The sequence below is a fragment of the Plectropomus leopardus genome, chromosome 17 (assembly GCF_026936395.1).
Source record: "Plectropomus leopardus strain MGB_pleo_1.0 chromosome 17, ASM2693639v1, whole genome shotgun sequence".
Classification (NCBI taxonomy): domain Eukaryota; kingdom Metazoa; phylum Chordata; class Actinopteri; order Perciformes; family Serranidae; genus Plectropomus; species Plectropomus leopardus.
Genome location: NC_142192.1, coordinates 19,154,586 through 19,170,977, shown reverse-complemented (window position 1 = coordinate 19,170,977; position 16,392 = coordinate 19,154,586). Strand labels below are relative to the sequence as shown.

General features: G+C 36.5%; 2 protein-coding genes across 3 annotated transcripts in view; both read left to right on the top strand.

Moving 5' to 3' along the window:
• Positions 1–5,426, top strand: part of thsd7aa (thrombospondin, type I, domain containing 7Aa) — a 139,350-nt gene extending 133,924 nt beyond the window's left edge. Inside the window, exons 27-29 of one of the 2 annotated variants that reach the window (XM_088090554.1) lie at positions 8–95; positions 1,230–1,626; positions 3,489–5,426. In XM_088090554.1, coding sequence (XP_087946680.1) covers positions 8–95; positions 1,230–1,521 — 380 coding nt within the window. In that variant the 3' untranslated portion in view covers positions 1,522–1,626; positions 3,489–5,426. The remainder of the gene's footprint in view (positions 1–7; positions 96–1,229; positions 1,627–3,488) is intronic. The other variant, XM_088090555.1, reaches the window with a different exon arrangement.
• Positions 5,427–6,597: 1,171 nt separating this feature from the next.
• Positions 6,598–16,299, top strand: LOC121958000 (transmembrane protein 106B). The gene is made up of 8 exons (XM_042506839.2): positions 6,598–6,708; positions 8,329–8,532; positions 8,930–8,993; positions 9,860–10,019; positions 11,036–11,176; positions 11,257–11,306; positions 12,088–12,141; positions 12,253–16,299. The coding sequence occupies exons 1-8, from the start codon at positions 6,624–6,626 to the stop codon at positions 12,389–12,391; spliced, it is 897 nt and encodes a 298-aa protein (XP_042362773.1). The 5' UTR covers positions 6,598–6,623; the 3' UTR covers positions 12,392–16,299.
• Positions 16,300–16,392: the final 93 nt, after the last annotated feature.

The following is a 16,392-nucleotide window of genomic DNA, read 5'->3' as shown; positions in this document are numbered from 1 at the left end:
TGTGCAGATGGGAAGCTGAAGACCTGGGTGTACGGAGTAGCAGCAGGGGCGTTTGTTCTGCTCGTCTTCATCATCTCCATGACGTACTTAGCATGGTAACGTATCAGCACTTACATGTTAACACTTTTTATCTCTTCCATGTGTCTTGTCTGTCATCACATCAGTTACCCTTCATGTCATCATTCACCCAAATCCAGCGCTGTAATGGAGGTTGTTTGGGGGGAAAAATCAGCTGTTTAAGCAAGACATGGTTAAAGTCGACAAAATCATTCATTTCCACTTATATTTATGTATATATAAATGACAATAATAATAATTATAATAAACATCTGCAACTCAGATATAGTTAGTTAGATATTCTTTCTATTCTATTCTTTTACATACAAATGTCTATCAAAATGGACTGTTTCCTGTATAGATGTAGTTAAATGTGGCATAGGTCATTCTGATAGGCGCCATAGGTCATGTTATCAGCCACAAATGTGTATAAGAATATAGTATTTCCTGTATAAATGCAGTTAAATGTGGCATAGGTCATTCTGATAGCTACAAATATCTATCAGAATGTACTACTTTCCATATAAATGTAGTTAAAGGAGCCATAGGTCATTTTGTCAGGTGGCGAAGTTAATTCTTTCAGTTACAAATGTCTATCAAAATGGACTGTTTCCTGTATAAATGTGTTAAAAGTAATCCATTCACTTTTGGTTTCACATAATACACAAACAGCAGTTTCTCAGGTGAAAGTCCCTAGTTTGTTTGACCAATTCGCCTCAGCTCCCACCCGCCCTATGTGAACTCTATTGCTATTTAAACTAGGGTAGTTGCCTGCAGAATCCCACCACCTGGTGCGTCTCAACTGCTGCTGAGGGTGTATTGTTGCGTCAATGGCTGATGCCAAGAGCCACTGACCAAGTTTTGGTATTTGGGAGTTAGACCAGGTTGCACCTATGCACTGTATCGGAACATCCTGAGCACAGCAAAATAAGAAGAAAATGCAGGCAGTGGGTAGTCTAAATTGATAAATACACAGCCACACATAATTTATCCCTGCTTATCAAGGTGGATTAAAGATTTAACCCTGGTGCAACCTCCATTACATCACTGGTTATGTTTTTGTAATTCATTCAGTTCATTTCATTTTTCATTTTACTTTGAGTTCCCTCATCATTTGTCCCCTCCTTTATTGTCTTTCTCTCTCCACATTCACCCTCACTCTCGCTGCTCAGTTATTGTGGTTGTTGCCTTTGCTGCAAGTCGAACTCCAAGTCCCCCTCAGATGGGGTTTACTGGACGGACCCAAACGGCTACACAGTGCCTTACACCTGTCCTGCCTGCCAGAAACTAGAGCAAGACGAGTTACAACGGCACAGCCAACTCCAACAAGAACAACAACAACAACATCATCAACAGCAGCAGCAGCAATATGAGGCACTGCTTCAACAGCCTCAACCATCACAACAACCACAGCAGCAGTCACTGCCACCCCCACCACCGCACTTTGAGACTCTCATCACTTAGTCAGGGCCTCATCTCACCTTCCTCTACCTCACTGCGCCTGACATTCATATGTGCCCAATCACATCCAGTGCCTTTTCACTCATTGCAGTGTGTTACTTCCTGGAGGTGAGCAGTTTGTCTTCCGTCAGACACACCACATAACTGCAGGGTTTTACTGTGCATGCAAACTGCACACTGCATTTTACAGTTTTGCTTCTTTGATAGTTTGAATAATTGATAGATTTTACTAAAAAAAAAAAACAAATTCCTTTCCCAGAGCACTTACCTATTCTTTCAAAAGGAGTGAAGTTAACAATTTAAGGTTTTTAGATAGACGGAAGGATGGATGGATGGATGGATACATAGATAGATAGACAGATAGATAGATAGATAGAATTCATAATTGCATTAACAATGAAGAAACTGACATATATTCTATGTTTACTCACAAAATCTAATCCTTGTCTGGTTGTAAGAAGTTCTAAGGCAACATGTAGTTTAACTCTTTATTGAGAAACAACGCTAAACTACCAGAAATACTCACACTATGTTACTGCTGTTACTATTACCATTGTGTGATGTTGTGTTTCCAACATGGGTATTTATAATTTTCCCACTATATTTGGTTCAAAAAACTGTAAATTACAAATTATTTATTTATTTAATTATTATTTTCTTATTTTAAATGTAATCAGATTTTAATATATTGTGTCTAAAACTCATGGGATGTGCCAGTTATGTATGTATTTATATATTATTGATTTAATACTCACTCTTTGTAGTAGTTTTAGCTGTAGGCGGTAGAATCCTCCCAGGTTAAAACTCCCCCAATTTACAGAAAAAAATATATGTATATGACCTTAGTTTCCTTAATATTGGCGAATGCCCTGAGTGGGTCAGACATAATTTTAAAATCTTTCTTCTGCTGCCATCTTGTGGTCATCCATACACATTGGATATTTACACTACGTCAGTCAGACCTTGTAGGCAGATGTGAGCAATTTCATGTGGGAACTATTTTCTCCCAACTGAACTACACTCACCAAATGTATCACTACACAGAAGGAAGTAGCAAGTATAGTTTGGAGGGAGGTGCCATTGGCATGCTGACTGCGGGAATGTCCACCAGATCTGTTGCCCCTGAGCTAAGTGTTCATGCCACTACCATGAGCTGTCTCTAATGTATCTCTTTGAATTTGGCAGTATATAAACAGGCCTCACAGCCACGCAAGTCTGTTACAATGACAACCTGCTGTCAGCTTAAAACCCTGCTGAGGATGACGAACATGCAAATTAGCTCCCCTAAGATATTTTCTGGCAGTTCGGGCAGAAATTTAAACCATTTATTGCAGCTGTCTGGGTTGCTGGTCTCATATGATCTAGAACTTAAGGACGCTGGCTGTAGAGGTCCTAAGCTGGTGTGGTTACATGTGGTTTGCGGTTGTGATGCTGGTTGGATATATTGCCAAATTCACAGGAACAACAGAGGAGACGGTTTATGGTAGTGGAATGAATATTCAGCATACCAATGGCACGCTCCCTGAAAACTTTTGCTACATGTGTGGTATTGTGTTATGTGTTCAAACTGCATATTTAAGAGCATTTTAGTGTGACCATCACAAGGCACATCTGTGCAATGTTACAGTTTAATAAGCATGTTGATATCCCAAACCTGAAGGTTTTGGAAAACGGAAAGAGCTCTCCAGTATGGATTTTAAAATAATAATAATAATAATAATAATGAGTGCATTGCAAAGTCTTAAATTGTTATTATTACATCTTAAACTTAATCCTGTTAAAAATAGAAATAAAAACAAAAGTGTTGCATTGAAAATTTTGTTCAGTCGAATAGACTGATATATAGCACACTGGTAAAAAAGATAAAATGTATTTTTTTTTTAATTAAAGGGTAATCTGTCACTGAAAAGCAAAGTTACAATTGTGGTCAGATTCTCTAAACTATGTTCTCCCTGTTGTTTACTCCGTAGCAAAAAGCCAAAGAAGCCGCAGCGAAGGCAGATGAACAACAGACTGAAGCCGCTGACTCTGGCCTATGATGGAGACGCCGACATGTAGAAGTCTTCCTGCTGACCACACTGACCTACAGACATTTGTCCTACTGCAGGACACACAGGGTTGCTTTGGAAACCCTTGATGTCAGGGCTGCCGCTGGGCATTTTTCACTTCACGTGGACACGTTGGAAAGATGATTCTGACAGAAATATAAACCTCAAAGTTCCAGAAGCAGAATCCATGTCCATTAGCAGCCTTGATGTTCTTGTCCTCTTTTGTAATTTCCATTTTGATACTTTGTTTCACAAGAGCCTTCATGAATTCTTTATCTTCTTCTGCAAGTTTGCCTTCGCTTCTTTGCCATCTACTACTGCCGGTAACATCCAAATCACGGTCACTGGAGAGGGTCGCCCCGAAACAAAGATTTTGCTGTAAAAGCTCAAATCTTCATTTGTCTTTTTGTTCATTTTGTCACAGCTGAGTGTGATCATCTTCTAAGGGCACTTCTTTGTCCCATTAAGAACATTCAAATGCGCTTGTGGTCCATGTCCTAAGAAAAGAAAACCAGAGAACAAGAGCGTAATGATTCCCAGGGCCCCCATCACTTCTGCCTGCCTCTCCCTTCTCCGTTTTCAGGCATAATTTTTGCACTATATTAGTGCAGCATGATATGTACTTATGTCTAGCTTTGCCATAGGAAACTGCCTCTCTCAATACAAGATGGTGTACAGTCTTGTGCTAGAAATGTACAAAAGTAGACTTTTTTGCAAACAGAACTCACCAATGTTTGTTAATATTTTTCTTCTATTACCTCTTATGTGTGATACGATGGGACTCGATGTAAATAGGGATTTTTTCGGTGGTATCAACTTTACCTTTCTAGTATGTACAGCTTCTCGTCCCAAACTCTGCCTGAGTTCAGTTGTTCTCTGACGATTGTTTGACTGTGGCTTAAGATCACAACCTTTTTGTTTGGTAAAATATTAATGGCCAATACAACTCAGACTGCAGAAGATGCGTATAAATCCCTTCCATTATGAAACCCTTTAGCTGTGATACTGGAAGAAGAAAATTGATTTGTACTCCACTTTCTTACAAAGTATACAGCCAAAATGGTTTATCAATACTGATATTGTATTTATGCTTTACAGATTAATTTTTAAATGTGTATCCATAATAAGCCATCAAGCTTTTGGTCACAAATGTTAATTAGTCATTTCTTTTTTCTTTTTTCTTTTTTTTTTTGGCCAATAAATATCAAATCTGCAAATATAAATTGAAATTATTATTAGCCAAAAGATGATTTTGACTTTTTACTCATTTTAAATTTATATAGGTCTCATAAGATTTCCCGTCTCTTTCTATTTACTTAGACTGCCCTTTAAACCAGTCTGTAATGCTGTATGCTGCACCAGGAAACAAAAAGCTCTGTCAGATCCTTTCCAGAAGCTTTTCTGTTGATGGGAATTCAGATCAGGAGTAATATCTGTATTCATTGACATGTATTTTGAAGCTAAAAGTCCAGCCACGCAAAATGAACTGAACATTATTTATAAGTTTGAGACATCACATCATTGCCAGAGAATGGCAGTTTATTATTCTGTGGAGTTTGTTGCTAGTAAGTTGATGGAATGTTTAATTTATATCTCTTGGAATATGAGTTGTAAATATAGTGCTAAATATTTCTTTTTTTAATTTATTGTTTATGTACCATATTGTGTTTCCTTTTTTACTGCACAAGATGTTATGCAAAAAGAAAAAAAAAATGGGGGCGTGAATGTGGGTGTGCTCAAAGCGATATTGAAAACCTTGTAAAAAACAAAGTCGCTGAAGAACTCTGTCCTTTTCCTACTATTTGTTTATATGTATTTGACTAATGGCTGATAATAAACAAGAGAAATATTTGAAAGTCATGTTGAGTTTTTTTGACAGCTTTTTTCAGTACCTTAAGTAAGAAACATTTTTATTTTATATTTTACATATTTAAATCGGTATGGTGGAGTATTTTGTTTAAAAAAGAATAAAAGGCACACTTTGATATGTCGTCCAAAACGTCATACAATAGTAAGGTATTGCAAGATGGAAGAAAACGTCAAAAAATAGTATGTGGCATATATGGCATGAAAATACCATCAATCGAATTGCTTAGTCGGAAATAACTGTTGTATAATGGAGTGTAATCAGTCAGCCAGTGGCAGCAACCATGTAACTTTCGGGCTAACAAAACAAACAACACTGATCCTTTTACAAAGGGTGAGTATTCAATCAATAATATATAAATACATACATAATTGGCACATGACTATGAGTTTTAGACACAATATATTCACATTTGATTACATTCAAAATAATAACATAACGAATAAATAATTTGTAATTTACAGTTTTCTGAAATAACCAAAACAGGAAAAATAGCAGGAAACTTATAATTCCCTATGTTGGAAACACAACATCACACAATGGTAATAGTAACAGCAGTAACAGTAACATAGTGTGAGTATTTCTGGTAGATAGCGTTAGATTTAGCAGCCGTAGAAGCTGTTACAATGGTTAGAACTTCTTGCAACCAGATAATGATTATATTTTGTGAGTAAACATAGAATATATGTATATGTATATGTATATATGTCTATTTCTTCATTGTTAATGCAATTATGAACTCTATCTAGCTATCTGTGTATCTATATATCAGAATCAGAATCTAGTTTTATTGCCAATTACATTTACATATATACAAGGAATATGACTTTTGGTGCAAAACAGTTAACATAAAGGAAGAATAAAATAGTGACATTAAATAGAATAGAACATAAAATGAAAAATATAGAAGCAATTTAAATATATCAAATGACAAAATAGAATAATAAGGACACAAAAAGTATGTTACAAAAGTTGCAATGGAGGGATTGTACATTTTCAGTAGAGTTGCAGTGCAAATATCTTAAGTTTAAATAATTAAGTTGACCTAATTCTATTTATCTATCTATCGATCTATCTATCTATCTATTACAAATAATCGATATCAGTCTAAGTGCACGTTTTAATACTTATTTCCTGGCAGCGCACAGACGCTGATCTGTCCCGTTGTTTTGAATGTATCACACGCGCGCATGTCTGTTTTTCACAGGATAAACAAAACTACAAGACCCACTAGCAGCAGTAATCCTGTACAGTCAAACAAAGAGTCGCGTCCAGGTAATCATTTCTGGTCCTTTTTCACTGAAAGTATGTGTTTGTGCAGCGTATCGCGTATTAATGTTTGATAAATAGGCTGTGGTTGCTGTGAAACTGTCCGGGTGAGTTAACGCTAGCTGTCGCCACGGCTAATTTGTTAGCTGTCAGCTAGTCTTAGCTAGCTAAAGTCATCTCGCTGTGGTTGTGATTTAAGGAGGCATTTTGACAGCTTGCAGCTCCACTTTGGTGAAATATATAAAGTTTGTCGCTACACCGACAGTGACCGTCGCTTTCAGCTGAAGTTACAAAGGTAAACCGCCTTCTTGGCTTGTCAGGTCACAGGTTTTAACACAAAATACACAGGCCTTAACTAAGCTAACGATAATGTTAGCGGTATTAACGTTAGCGTTAGCCTGCTAAATAATGCACTTAAAATAATAAATTGGCCTCAGTTTGGATGTTGCTAACAGCGTTTAGACGAGATTTCTTTTACGAGACATGGCCCCAAAATTACCAAGAAATTTAAGAAAAAAGTCGGAAGAAAATTTCCTGGAAATAAGTAAACAAGGAAAGTATACAAACTAAATAAATAAATAAATAAATAAAGGTGTTGAAAATAATACATATACAAATACATTTTTTCTGCATCATAATTTGAAATTTATTAATATAAATTCATAACAATTAAAAAATGATGTTTTATGGATTTTTTTTCTCGTTAAAAATATCTAATGACTTAACCCTTTTTATGACTAATTTTCGCATCATTTTCTTGTCACCTTTTACTCATTTCCTGCATTTTGCGGGACATTTCTTGTCGAGTTGGTCATTGCCTTTACTCCCCTAGAAATCAAACGAGTTTGCTAAGGATGCCAAGGGTTAAAAAGCTTGTGACAGATGTCTGAATGCAGCTTGAGAAAACTGTTGTGAATTCAGGTTTCAAATTGTTATTTCCACACGTCATTTGATACCATTTTCTATCTGGTTGTCTGAGCCTGTTGACTGTCTTCCATGAATTTTTAAAACATTAAAAATAAGGAATCTTATGTAATATTATTGGTAATTGCACTAAACCAGGGATGTGAATATAGACAGTGCAGGCAGTACGGATGCACTGCGGAGAAGTTCCCAAAACAGTGAGTGTGCTAACATGCACAATATAGTCTGGTTTTTGCCCTTACTCCATAAAAGACAATATTCCTACTTAGCTATTTACATGGCTAATGAAAATGAGGAGTGAAATAACACTCCCATTTGTATGCACCTGTGCATACTCCAGTCAATGTGCCCTAACATGTAATTTATCATGTCAAAATACGGAAAAGTAGAACGACTAGAACCACTTGTAATTTTGCTTCTTTGCATCAAAATTAGCTTTTTTTTGCAGTTTCCTACAGTTGTTAGATTTGTTGGATCATGCAAGCTCATCCACCCTCCATGAGGTTGGGATTTGTTACGCTCCTCTGACTTTGTGGATCAGAAATCCAACTTTGTAGGGGTGTTGCAGTTTACATTTTTATATGGATCTTGGTAATTCCTAGTGCAAATAGAACGCACCTTCAGACATGGACTCAGAGCAAATAAGTCAACATGGACAGACCCATCCATCAATCACAGACTGTCCTTGTGTTTGCCTTCCAGGTGTGACTATGGGGAAGTCTTTTTCCCACCTCACCAAGCAGACAGGCCACGATGAGGGTCAGGACAGCCTGACTTCTCCTCTGGAGGACACCCACACTGAGGACGGAAAGGGTGGCGATGTGTCCCAGTTTCCTTACGTGGAGTTCACAGGACGGGACAGTGTGACGTGTCCCACATGTCAGGGCACTGGGAGGATCCCCAGAGGTAACACCGCCGTGAAAACATTTAGAGTGGGGGAAGTCAGTATGTTAGAGAGCGCCACGCTGAAGGCTAAAAAGTTAGCCGTCCTACATTGACACATGGTTTTACAATATCTAGTAATAATCGTAAATGAAACAAGGCAAACCATGATGTAACGGTTGGAAAGTAACACCTGCCACAGGCTAAATGCTGGTAAAATATACAAGTGGCTGCTCGATATGCTTCACTCACCAGCCTAAAAAGCAATGGTAATCTATTGAGTGGCTGGTAGATTTTTTAGAGTCCACCAGCCACAGTCGCAGGTGGACAAAAAAGTCCATTTCCAACCCTTGTTTCAACACAGACTTAGATTTCAGGACAGCTGACAGTCACTCATGATTAACTATTGTCTGTGTTTCAGGACAAGAAAATCAGCTTGTGGCATTGATTCCGTACAGCGACCAAAGGCTGCGACCCAGGAGGACGTAAGTACTTTTATCTTTGGGTGTCCTCTAGATAGAGCCACCAAAAGTGTTGAAGGCCTGAACAGTTACATCGTTACATTAACTGCACTTAATTTTTCTATTAGAAGTTGAATTAAATATAGAAGTTTATGAAACTTTAGCAAAGATACTCAAAAATAACTTTTGTTTGGAAACCTTTTTGTGAGATTACAGGGTTCTTTGATAACATACACTATAGGTAGTTGTTTATCTATGTAACCTGTATTTTTTTTACCTCCACGCCATTTTGGCCATAACTCAAGAAGTTAGAAGCTAATTATGACGAGTCAAACTCATTTGAAACTGATGGTCAAGATTTTCTTTGCTGCTCTGTCGAAGATACGTCTGAAACATCTGTGTTTTGGAATAAGCAAGTTTTTTCGTAGCACCATTTGAAGCATTGTCAGCTGTCGTGACGACATATGAGTCTGGACAGACATGGATGTAAAACTGGATTCGCAAGGTGGTCATTGTAGTTTTGCAGAGTTTCTGGCTTTAGAGCAAGTAGCCAGTAATGGTCGTTGAGCACTCGGGATGGGTGCCATTAGGAGTTTATGGATACTGCTGCTCCTAATCAGTTTGGTTCTTTAACGATACTCTTATCACTATTTTTTCATTACTAAACAGCTGCTTTTTACCAAAAATATGTATTTGAAAAAGGAATGAATTCAGAACAGAGTCAGAATTGAATTTAAGTAAATATTGCCAGAGCAGCAACACGAATGTTGACTTCAGCAAAGTCACAAAATAATTTCAAAAGACAAAACATAGACATAACATATCAGTCACATTTATACGTTTGCGTTTTGTGATAAGTATTAAATCATGTGGTTGTCTTGTCTCCTCAGGAAGTTGTATGTAACCGCGTCAGTGGTGCTCTGCCTGCTGCTGTCCAGTCTGGCCGTTTTCTTCCTCTTCCCTCGCTCAATCGATGTATCCTACATCGGGGTGAAGTCCGTGTTCGTCAGCTACGACCAAGAGAAACGCAGCGTCTATCTTAACATCACGGTGAGCTTTAGCTTTAGTCTAAAAACGAAAGAATGCAGCAAAAAAAGGGATATGGCTAATGTTGTAGTTTAGGAAAAAAAGGTTGTTTGCATTTGTGTAAACCATGGAGGTAAATCGTGGAGATAAATATAAATATAGCAAATGCAGTAACCAGAGAGGATGGTAGAAAGGTATTCCACATCAATGTGTTACACTACTTAAGGTTTATAAACCGTGTTTGGTGTTTTCATGAGAAGTAAGTAGACATTTATTGGCAGTATCCATTATTAAAAATCCTCCCTGCACAAGAGCATAATTTCCAAAGCTGTTTTTGCTGTCCCCCTGAGGATAGACGATTAGTTTTGGGTTTCTATGTTGTTTCTGCTCAGATCCAGTAGATGTCAGCAGCGTGTCTCTGAGAGGCTCATTCTGACAGGAGCTGGTGTTGTAATTTGGTGTTAGTGGGTGTTGTTTTTGATGCGTTGGGCCTTGTTGAACTGATGTAAAAAAAAAACATTTTTTTTTGTTATCTGATAATATGATGTTTGCAAAATTAGTCAAATGTGACCAAAACATGAGCTGAAAATTAGCAAGGGGGATTATTACACATTGACAAAAAACTCGGGAAAAATGTCTAGAAAACTATATTCATATTTTGTATAAATATACACCTAAAAGGATGTTACTGAAAAAGATTAATGAATTTTAGCAAATTTTAAGATCATTTTCTTGTTTGTTGTTTTTTTGAACTTTTCTCCCTTTGTGCTTATCAAAAGAGATTTTTCATGTAACCCTTAACCAATATCCTGCAAATATTTCTGATTATTTTCAGATCATTTTCTTGCTAATTTTGGGGGCATTTCTTAAGTTGCTCAATGCTGTCCTCCTATGTTTTTGAAGGGAATCAAGCCATTTTACTCACGTTTCACATGGTTAAACACAGTGTTTTCATGGTAATATGTGAAATGGAAACATATAATGGAAAGTATAAAACGTACTGACAAAACTAATCTCTTCCGATGCTGGTTCTCTCCCAGAACACTCTCAGTATCACCAACAACAACTACTACTCAGTGGAGGTGGCCAACATCACAGCTCAGGTGCAGTTCGCCAAGACTGTGATCGGTAAATCTCGCATCAGTAACATCACTGCCATCAGCCCTCTGGACATGAAACAGGTACAGTTCAGCGTCAGTTCACCACTTTATCGTGTGTCTGCGTTGGTACAACTCCCACTTTTCACTGTGTGTGTTTTCAGATTGATTACATGGTGCCCACCCTCATCGCCGACGAGATGAGCTACATGTAGTAAGTACTGTTACAAAGTTACAGATTTGCCCAAAATTTTCAAAATGTCGATAAAACACAATAGGCAGATGACTGCTTTTCCACTGAGTGATGTTATTCGACTTCTCCTCTCACGATAACATTCCAAGAAGCATGGCGATGGATATTCAAAACATTAGCAGGTGTTTTTGTTTTGCAGCCACCGCACTAGCCGACATTATTTCCAATCGAAGGCGACGTAGGCGTGTTATGTGAGCGATTATAAAAAGCCAAGCCCCGTATACATGAGAGGGGCCACATATGAGGGATTCTGGGAGGTGATAGTCCACGATTTGACAGAGCAATTGTGGATTAAAAACTCCAGATGATCTGCTCAACTTCTGAAGAGTCATGTGACTCCTCTTTTAGCGCCTGCTGCTCCCGAGGGAGCCAGTTCCTGCCGACACTGTGCTGTGCATCATGTGACCTGTAAAAGCGACAAAAGTGTTTCCATTGCAGTTTTGCAAAATATTGCTATATAGAATTACATTATATACCACCTCATGCGAGCATAAAAACTTTTTTTGCAGTAAATGGAAGTTTTAGACGCATTTCCATCAGGCGTTTTTTATATTTGCAATTTCAATTTGCGCGGGTCAATGGAAACCTGCCTAATGAAATGCAAGTGGTGGTCCCTTCATGCTACTCTACATTGAACATATACACAGAAATTTAAATGGATGTATTAGAGTAGAATAAAATTAAAATATTAGAGACAGTTTATCCAATATACACATTTACCAACATTGGTTTTATTTTTCAGTGACTACTGCACCCTGCAAACCATCAAAGTCCACAACATTGTCGTCATGATGCAGTGAGTTGTCTTGATCCACTGTCAGTTATGCTATTATCAATCTAAACATCTGTGCTCTCCGTGTGTTGTGTGTGTTTTTGACTTCACCTCGTTCCTCTCCGCCCTCTGCAGAGTGACCATCACCACGGTGTACTTCGGTCACGCCGAGCAGGTGTCGCAGGAGATGTACCAGTACGTGGACTGTGGAGGGAACACCACTTCTATCAGAGGGATGACCAAGCCATTCAACATCCCGCAGCCTGCTGAGTAATCCCACCTCTGTCCTCCTTACCTGCTCTGACTCGGCCTCTGAAAACTGGCCTCAGATGGTTCACTGTGTTTCACCTTCTGCTCCACCTGCAGTGTCTAACAAGCTGCCGCTGCCACGATACGGCGGCGTTTACTTCCAACGTCAATGCTAGAAGAAATTCACAGAAAGAGAGGAAAATGATGTTTCTTGTGGAAGCACATTGCATTCAGCAAAGAAAAAAATATCTAGTAAGTATGACTTTTGGTGTCATGATTTTAAGATACTTGACAATTGTCACACAATCACAAGATTTATGTTTATTAGCATAATATAAAATCTCATAATATGAGATCCATATGTCATAATTGCAGTAAGATTCTGAAATAAATGATCTCTATCTTGTATTTACAGAAATACTGTCATTTAAGCATAGTTAAATGATTTGCACATTGATTTATGACATCTGTAATTTTATGGCACAGGAAAACCTAAACGTAATTAAAGGATCTGTATCTCGCAAATTACTAGAAAACCATTGTATAATTACTAAATCCCTTCAAAATCTCCTTATTACAAGACAACTAATATAATAACAATTAACTATAATCAGTAGGACCTTGTAATTCCAAGAAAATTGTCTCATAAATACAAGTTGTGTATCAAGTCATTATAAAAAGACCATTTTAAGATCAACATCTGTTAAAATAATTACAAGAAAGCTACTTTATAATTATGAGATTAACATTTTGTGATGTTATTTCAAGTTAGAAAGTGTCACGATTTCTATCTAATAACTACGAGAAAACATCCCATAGTTATAAAATATATCGCTCGTAAAATAACTTTAAAATTTCTCACATATCTCACAGTTACACATTATGTATTACATTATTACAGAAATGACAAGTTATTAGCTTGAAATTACAAGAAAACCATATGTTTGCATTTATTGTAATAAAAATAAATAAATGTAATAACTTTCCCGTTGTTTATTACTCACAAGAAAACTATTTCATAGTTTGAACGTCTGTAATTCGTAATTTTGAGATATGTGTCTCTTAACTAAAACTTAAAGGACTAATATTTTTGAGTACATTTTCTTGAAATGGTCTCATAATATCCTCATAATTTTGAGATATGGATCTTGTACTGATTGTGTGGTAACACTTTTTTTCTCTCTCTTGCTGAATGCAGTGTTGCCTCCGTATATTTGTCCAGTCAAAGTAAAACCAGTCAGGGGCTCTAAAAGTTTAAATCAACTGCTTTTCAGATGAAAACCAAGTTAAACGTTTGATCGAGCGGCTGCAACTCTGACTATCCGGCTCTCTTCCTTTGTCCCCTTCATGTATTTGTAGGCGAGTATGTTAACACCCTTTTAGGTGATGCTGATCGTTTTATCTGTACCACTCTCTCGAAGCAGCCGTCGTTGCTGATACATTTTTAAGGCCTCTTATCTCGAGCTAACAGACCGACAGATTTGCTATCCAGATGTTGCCGAGATAGCAAATCATGTTTTTGCTCTGCTTAATTGTATTTTTCATTTCATCCCAAAGTCACTGCTTAACTTCTTATTTCAATTTCACTTTCACTGTTTGAAGTCTTGCAGTGTCTGTGCCAAAGGTTTTTGGCTACAATGCATTCCTACAGATATTTTCAATCTTTAGTTTAAAGATTATGAATGTGTTATGCTGCAGTTTTTCCTCATTTAGCAAAATAACAGTATTGGCGATTCTATGGATGTATTTTAAAAAGTATTCCAAAAATATTGAAGTTCGATAATTGGAAACTAGTCCCACTGCTCAGTTATTTTTGCCATTATACAACATACCTCTTTGTTAATTCTAAAAAGACACATTTATAGGCTGATTATAGGAAAACAATATTTGATACCTCAAGATAACCTTCAAATGTAAGTGTTATTTATGAGTAATCGGCTTAAAAAACAAATAATTAGCATATATTATCAGTCAAGTTAACTTAAAAAGTCATCAAACTGCTTTGTTTTCCTGCCACGCGTTTATTATTGGAATGGTTTTCTCTCGACAGTACTGAAATGGCATCATTTCCATTATCATTTACACTAATAAGTCGATTCCACTCCTGCCTTTGTGTTATTAACATTATCTATGATTTATAAAAGAGGAGGGAACCAAGGGTTATTTATTAGAATAAGAAATGATTTGAAAACTTGACATTCCACTACCTACGTAACCATCATGCACTTTATAAGTATATTTAAATAGCACACTTTATTAACTTTATTAGCAGTCTCAAGTTCTCATAAGCCTTTTCCTCCACCACAGTGTGTTAGGCTAAAGAAGGACTGTTGTTCCTACATGATTACAGTACTCGGATACTACTGTTTGTGATTCTGAGATAAGCTCATGTTGGATAGTGTTTCTCTCTGACTGCACCTTTGCTTTGAATTTTGTACAATCTGCTGATTTGGTACTACTACTACTACTACTACTACTTACTACTGACTACTGCTATTGTTTTTATTTGTTGGGTGTTCATTGTTACAGTATACGTTGCTATTTTTTGTCTTTAACTTTGTGGTAAATTAAGGGAGCTCCTATGGTATTCCATTTCAAAGATAGGAGTGAAAAAAAACTTATAACAACACCTATTTCACAAAAATGAGTGTTGCTGCGTCACTTTTTGAGGTGTGGCTGGGCTTGAACTCCTCTGTAGATCTACACGACATCATCGCTGCACAGGTTGTAAAGAAAGCACCACAAGCTGGCAGTGTAAGCAAGCTCATAAGACTTTATAAAACTCTTAAATTACAAGAGGATTTATCAATTTAGAGGGTGTTACATCTTTGATCATTCTCTGCACTGGCAACTCTATGGAAGCAAGTAAGAGACATAAGTATTTGAATTTTAATAGCTACGTAATACCTAATGTTGAAATTTAAACACTGAATCCATAGCATTGAATTTTTAGATCTGAATTTGAGCATCAAATATGAGCAAGCTGAATATAACCTCAAAATATATTATCCATTAGCTGTTATAATATTCAAATACTTATTTGCTTCTATACAAAAACTTTCACTGGTTCATTCTTTTGAATTCCAGCGGTTTGTCATTTTGCTGTTTGACATCATTGTATATTGTTATTTTTGGGTTTTGAACAGACAGGTTAATCCATCATCAAACTTTTGTTGTTTTTTTCCAAACACTAGTGCAACATTTTAAAAAATATGCTTTTTTTGCCATTTTACTTAGATACAGATGAGATTATTATATTTCTTAGTTTCATGGAAGCAAAAAAGAGACGTGTCTGTTCAAAAATCAAAGATGATAACTTACAATCATGTTAAGTTTCTCGAATGCAACGCTATATTTGCACTCTCTATCCTACTGATAAGTGTTAAATTTACATTTTGGGGCACTCTGTGATTTGATGATCATAATGATTATGCATACAAATTATTACTAAATTACTCTTACTACTGGTATCTTTCTAGAAACAGTATTCTTATTTTTCTACCTTACATAAAAATATGGAGTAATATTTTTTTCCACCATTTCACACAATTTATTTTGTTGATGAAAAGTATTTTTTCATCTTTGACCAAAAAATAATCCAGCTGTCTAACAAATCTATTTTGCTTGAAAAACATCTTGCATATCCAAAATCCTTTTTTTTCAACATTGTGTAAATACAGAAACTTTGTTTATATCATATTCATACAAACTGTAACGGTTGGAAAGCTACACGACAGCGATAACATTTGTACTGAGTGAGATTTGAAGAAAAGCACACTTTTTTATCATAGCTTTCACCCTTAACAATACCTTTTAACATTAAACATTTGAAATGCTATTTTAGACTCCTACCTCTAATGTCATTTTAAATATTTTGTTGGTCATTATTCATAGTGACTGTTGTGGGAGCATGAATAAAGTTTTAAAACTTGATTATGCATGGAGTATTTTATTTATTTATACAAATACACATTTATAATTTTTTTTGCATTATGTTATTTTGCAGCCTTAAGCTAAATGTCTTTT